The 6,983-nt window shown below is 43.2% G+C and overlaps 1 protein-coding gene across 1 annotated transcript; it reads left to right on the forward strand.

Annotated features, from left to right (window-relative positions):
* The first annotated feature begins 1,962 nt into the window (after positions 1–1,962).
* Positions 1,963–4,802, forward strand: LOC102735080 (disintegrin and metalloproteinase domain-containing protein 20-like). Its single transcript, XM_006734474.2, has one exon. It carries the CDS (start codon positions 2,268–2,270, stop codon positions 4,800–4,802), a length of 2,535 nt encoding a protein of 844 aa, XP_006734537.2. The 5' UTR covers positions 1,963–2,267.
* Positions 4,803–6,983: the final 2,181 nt, after the last annotated feature.

Genomic DNA, 6,983 nt, shown 5'->3' on the forward strand with positions numbered 1-6,983 from the left:
CCACTTCTTGGTGTTCATCCAAAGAAAACAAAATCACACTTTGAAAAAATATGTGCACCCTTATGTTTGTTGCAGCATTGTTTACAATAGCCAAGATACAAAAACAACCGTAAAGTCCATCCATGGATGAATGGATAAGGAACATGTGACATGTATATAAAATGGAATACTACTCAGCCATAAAAACAATGATATTTTGCAACAGCATGGATAGACATTGAGGCTAAGTGAAGTAAGTCAGACAGAGACAAATTCTGCATGATTACACTTACATGTGGAATCTCAAGAAACAAACAAACAAAAGAAAACAAAATCCAGACTCCTAGATACAAAAAACAGATTAGTTGTTGCAAAAGGGCAGGGGTTTGGGGGGCAAGGCAAAATGGGTGAAGAGGATTAAGAAGTACAAGCATCCATTATAAAGTAAATCATGGGGATGTAATGTGCAGCACGAGCAATATAGTCAATAATATTGAATTAACTTTGGAAAGTGACAGATGGTAACTAGGCTTATTATGGTGACAGTTTTGCAATGTATATAATTGTCAAGTCATTGTGCTGTACACCTGAAACTAATGTGATATTTTATGTCAATTATTCCTCAATATAAAATATTAACTTTTTTGAGCATACAATAAAATAAGTAGATTTTAAGGTGGACCTTGATGAGTTTTGTTTCATAAACACCACCATTTTAACTTGGCCACTATAACAAAATACTAAAGACTGGGTGGCTTCTTTCTCACAGTTGTGGAGGTAGGAAGTCCAAAATCAAGTCACCAGCAGGTTCATTGTCTTGTGAGGGCACTTCTTGCTTCATAGATGGTTCCTCTTGCTGTAAAGCCATGTGCAGAAGAGGTGAGAGATCTCTCTGGGGCCTCTTTTACAAAAACAGGAAAGAGCTGTTGCTGAGGGCTGAAATCCCATTCCTGAGGGCTCCATCCTTATGACCTAATCACCTTCCACTGGCCCCACCTCCTACTACCATCATGCTGGGGTTTAGGATTTCAATCCATGCATTTTGCAGGGACACAAACATTCAATTCACAGCACACCCCCATCAAGATACACAAGTTTCCTGTCACTGGGGAAATTTCCCTCGATTCCTCCATTGCCACAGCAGGAAACTACTGATTTAAGTTCTAGTCTCAGGGGTGCCTGGGTGACTGAGTCTATTAAGCATCTGTCTTCGGCTCAGGTCATGATCCCAGGGTACTGGGATCAAGCCCCGAGTCTGGCTTCTGCTCAGCAGAGAGTCTTCTTCATCCTCTCCCTCTGCCCCTCCTCCCCACTCATATTCTCTCCCGCATGCTCTGCTCTCTCTGTCTCTCAAAAAATAAATAAAAAATCTTAAAAAATTATAATCTCATAAATTAAGCCTATTCTAGGTTATTCCAGATTGATTCAAATTAAATCTTATATTAACTTCCTTTGGTATGATTCTTTCTGTCATCACCATACCTGTAAGATAAATCCACGTTCTTACATGGATCAAAAGTTAGTTCTGATTTAAGAGGGATTATTCCGCTGGATGAATATGCCAGTTTGTTTATTCATTTATCTGTTAAGTGCTGGTTGTTTATTCCCAGTTTGTGGAATAAATTCATGAGTCCCATTGCTCTGGACATTCATATACTAGTCTTTGTGGGTAATTTCCTAGGGCCAGGAATGCTGGGATGTAGGGTACATACAAGTTTAACTTTATAAGAAATGATTGTTACATTGTATATATATACCACATTTTCTTTTCTTTTTTTTTAAAGATTTTTATTTATTTATTTGACAGAGAGAGAGACAGCGAGAGAGGGAACACAAGCAAGGAGAGTGTGAGAGGGAGAAGCAGGCTTCCTGCGGCGCGAGGAGCCTGATGCGGGGCTCGATCCCAGGACCCTGGGATCATGACCTGAGCCGAAGGCAGACGCTTAACGACTGAGCCACCCAGGCGCCCTATACCACATTTTCTTTATCCATTCATCTATTGATGAACATCTTGGCTCTTTCCATAGTTTGGCTAAAAAAAAAAGAAAGAAAGAAACGATTGTTACAGACACTAATTGTTCTACTCATGACCTCTATTTACTTTCTTCCCACCAATCATCCCAAGTGCACTCAATTGTTGTAAAGTATGAGAGAATCTAATTCTTTCCTCAGAACTCTTTGAAGAAGCTTCCGTTTCTTCTCCATCCTCTATTTTAATTACCTGTTGATCCTTTATGCCATTTAAGTTTGAGAAAGAAAAGTCCTTCCCTCACTGAAAATGCCACCAAATGCACTTATTCTTCCCCTGCGACTTCTCCAAGAGACCATGGGACTTAAAGCCCAGGTATACACACTACTGTTCCCAATCCCTCCCATTTTTTTCTCTTCTCCAGGTCCCTTGGGCAATGACACCCAGCTCACTGAGCATAGCTCCCCGGATGAGCACACCATTATTACATAATAGCTCCCCACCCCTCTCTGGGGAGGCCGTGCCCCCAGTCCCTCTTTGCTCTCCTCAGGACTGCCTGCTAGAAAAGTTGCCATTTGGGGGGTCATCTTGCCTACCTCCCACCCAACTGCATCTTCTGGCATCACAGGCTCCTTCACTCATGGGACTTGCCTGGGCCCAGGCCCACTTGACAGGTGATCTCAGGCTGCCTCTGCTCTGGCTACTGCTGTCCCCAGTTTGCTGCTCCCATGCCCTCCCAGGATGGCGCTTCACTTCCTCTGAAGTTGTGATCCCCAGGAAGGTGTCCCACAGGGTGGGTGGAACTGAGAGACGAGACCAGCTCTCCTATAAGATTCACTTCAGTGGCCAAAGACATGTGATTCACATGAGAATCAAGAAGAACCTGCTGCCCAGACATTTTCCTGTTATCACCGATAACGATCAGGGTGCCATGGAGGAGGACTACCCCTTTGTCCCTCGAGACTGCTACTACTACGGCTACCTGGAAGGGGTTCCCGGCTCCATGGGAACACTGGACACCTGCTATGGGGGTCTGCGTGGCATGCTGCAGTTGGATGACTTCACTTACGAAATAAAACCGCTGGAGGCTTCTTCCAAATTTGAGCATGTGGTTTCTCTGCTTGTGTCAGAAAGAAGATCGTCAGAGGCTGAAAGGTGTAAGATTGAAGAGCAAGATACAAATCAAGAATACGAAGAGGCAATCCTTGCTGGAACTCCTAGAGCAGCTCCCGTGTATTTGTGGTGGCCACATAAGAAATACTTTAAAATCCACTACACAGCTGCTAACTCATTATTTGCATTGAACACTAATCTCACACGTATAATCGAGAATGTAGTGATTTTGAACAACATATTACATACCATCTACAAACCAGCTCTCCTAGATGTCTACATACGTGTTTTGTGCATATGGAATGGATCAGATAAGATGAATTTATATGAATACACAGACATTGTACAAACCATGACTAATTTTGGTTTGTGGAAATACTGGGGTTGGTATAATCACATTACTCATGACACTTCACTGCTTCTTACAGGAGATAAAATTGCTGGGGCCTCATATTATGGCCACTACAATGGAGTGTGCAACCCCAACTGGGGTGTGGCGTATCTATATATGGCAAGATACCACATATTTTGGGCTGCAGCTGTTGCAGCACATACCCTAGGTCATAATTTGGGCGTTAATCATGATAAACCCGGTTGTTTTTGCTTTCGAAGAGAGCACTGCATCATGGCTCCTGAGCCTGATTTATTGGATATGATGAGCAATTGTACTTATGAAAGAATACATTACAAGCTCACTATGTGGGATCCTTGTTTGAGCCTGCCAAATACACCGTACACCAATTTTCCTTATGTAGCTGCTCGTTGTGGTGACCTGGTCGTAGATCGGGGGGAAGAATGTGACTGTGGCTCCTTAAAACAGTGTTCTTGGAATAAGTGTTGCAAGACCAATTGTATCCTCTCCCTTGGCAGTGATTGCAATGGAGGACCCTGCTGTGTTAAATGCAAATATGCTCAGCCTGGATTGCTTTGCAGAGATATGCTTGGTATTTGTGACCTCCCGGAATACTGTGATGGTAAATCTCATAATTGTCCTAATGACGTTTACACCCAGGATGGAACCCCATGTTCAGCACTGGCTGTCTGCGTGAGAGGAAACTGCAGTGATCGTGATATGCAATGCCAATCCCTCTTTGGCTACCAAATAAAAGATGCTGCACCAGTATGCTATGAAAAACTGAATGTAATAGGTGACCGATTTGGGAACTGTGGGGTGAAGCTGATACGAGGGGGAGGAAAACCTGTGAAATGTGAAGAAGATGATGTTCTTTGTGGAATGCTGCATTGTCGTAACGTCCAAGAAATTCCTGGTGGAGGTGACCACACTACGTTTCGGCATATAATAGTACGTGATATTAAGGAAGAGCTATGCTTTGGATACGATGCACACCATGGGACAGATCTGCCAGAAATGGGGCTTGTCGTGGACGGGGCAACATGTGGCCCAGGAAAATACTGTTTTCAACAGAACTGTACTTTTTTTCAAGACATGGGGTTTGACTGTGATGTCAAGACATGCAATTTCAGAGGGGTGTGTAACAACAAGAAACATTGTCACTGTATGAGAGGTTGGAAACCCCCATCTTGTGAAGAGAGGGGACCCGGTGGCAGTATAGATAGTGGTCCTCCACCGGACAGAGAATATGGTCTTCGAGCCAAAATAATTCTCAACATAAACCAGGCATTGCTCCTGCTGATTTTTCGCTTAATTGCTTTACTGATTTCAGGCATCATTGGGGCCTTTCATCACTTAGAAGAGAAGACAGAGGTGGCTAAAAAATAGCAATGACCTACACTCAAGTAAAATACTGACTGGAGGGCACCAGATGGTGAAAATCATATTGGCATGTGCGAGGAGAAAAGACGAGAATCACTCTGATGATTACATAACCCTATAGCTACTCTGAGGTTGTCATCTTAAAATAAAATGACTTGACAATTTAACATGAGGTCTGTGGGGTTAAATTTATGTTGCATGTCCTCTCTAGTCATATTCTTCCTATTCCTACAGATGATAGTAGAGACTCTTAAATACATTTAAGATGTGGATTCCAGTGTTTTACAGATGCCCGTGGAGGAAACCTTGTTTGCCCTGGGATGCACTTGTTGTATTTTATTTTTTTTTAAGATTTTTATTGATTTATTTGACAGAGAGAGACACAGTGAGAGAGGGAGCTCAAGCAGGGGGAGTGGGAGAGGGAGAAGCAGGCCTCCCGCCGAGCAGAGAGCCCGATGTGGGGCTCGATCCCAGGACCCTGGGATCATGACCCGAGCCGAAGGCAGACGCCCAATGACTGAGCCACCCAGGTGCCCCAGGATGCACTTGTTTTAACCAGTTATTGGACCATTTCCCAATTGGTTATATACTAGATTTCTGTTCTTTGTTCATTTTATTGGTCCTGCTAAACAAATAGCATTCAAAGTGATAGTTGGAAGATACGGTAGGACGGTAAGAACTTTTCCGTCAAGGCACAGGGGTGCCAACAGATCTGCCACCTGCCAAGGATGCACTCTTGGACAAAGTCTTAGGCCGTGACAGTTGCAAGGTCCATGTAACATTGGAAGATGAAATGCACTTGGCCAGGAGTTTGTAATGATCAAAAGAAAGCACCCAAGAAGGGCCTGGAAAAAGTAAGGCACTTAGTACATGCCATTACTCTCATTATCACTCTTGGGCTATGCTCAACCTGAGGTATTGCAGTGTAATGAGTTTGGCGTGGTGTCTTTATTAGAAATAAAACCATCACAGGAGGAACTGTTGATCACTGACTGATCTATCACTGCTTAAGGCATCTGGTTATTGAAGTCATAGTAACTCACATTTAAAATCTTAGGAATTGCCTGAGCACAGCCTGTCTGTAAAGTACAGGGTGGACCTGACTCTCTGATACATGTACAGAGAAAAAATTTACACAAAAGGTAACAGGAAGTGGTCGCTTCTGAGATCGTGCAAGAGAAGGAGAAGAGGGTTTCATAAGGGACATGTGGTACATTTCTGCTATGTACATGCCTCAGGCCTCAGATCCAATTTCTTTTGGAAGATAAGCAGTCCAGGTGAGAATAGCGCCAAAGGGGCGGGGAAGTTCATTCTACTTTTGTTTCCCTTGCCTTTGGAGACGTGTCTTTTTTTTTTTTTTTAAGATTTTATTTATTTATTTATTTGAGAGAGTGAGAATGAGAGAGGGCGAGCACGTGAGGGGGGGAGGGTCAGAGGGAGAAGCAGACTCCCTGCTGAGCAGGGAGCCCGATGTGGGACTCGATCCCAGGACTCCAGGATCATGGCCTGAGCCGAAGGCAGTCGCTTAACCAACTGAGCCACCCAGGCGCCCCTGGAGACATTTCTTGAAAGAATTTGCTGTGGCCAATGTCGAAGAGGTTACTGCCTATGATCCCCTCTGGGATTTTGATGGATTCCTGTCTCCCATTGAGGTCTTTCATCCATTTTGAGTTTATCTTTGTGTATAGTGTAAGAGAATGGTCCAGGTTCATTCTGCATGTATCTGTTCAATTTTCCCAGCACCATTTATTGGAGAGACTGTCTTTTTTCCGTTGGATATTCTTTTCCTGCTTTGTCTAAGATTAGTTGACCGCAGAGTTGAGGGTCCATTTTTGGAGTCTCTATTTTGTTCCATTGATCTGTGTTTCTGTGTTTGTGTCAGTATCATGCTGTTTTGGTGATCACAGCTTTGTAATGTAGCATGAAGTCAGGCAACGTGATGCCCGCAGCTTTGTTCTTCTTTTTCAACATTCCCTTGGCCATCCAGGATCTTTTCTGGTTCCATACAAATTTTACGATTGTTTGTTCCAGCTCTGTGAAACATGCCAGTGGTATGTTGATAAGGATGGCATTGAAAGTGTAGATTGCTCTAGGCAGCACAGACATTTTTTTTAATTTTATTATGTTATGTTAATCACCATACATTACATCATTAGTTTTGATGTAGTGTTCCGTGATTCATTGTTT

Source organism: Leptonychotes weddellii, unplaced genomic scaffold, assembly GCF_054177405.1.
Source record: "Leptonychotes weddellii isolate Sample4059 unplaced genomic scaffold, ASM5417740v2 HiC_scaffold_2330, whole genome shotgun sequence".
Classification (NCBI taxonomy): Eukaryota; Metazoa; Chordata; class Mammalia; order Carnivora; family Phocidae; genus Leptonychotes; species Leptonychotes weddellii.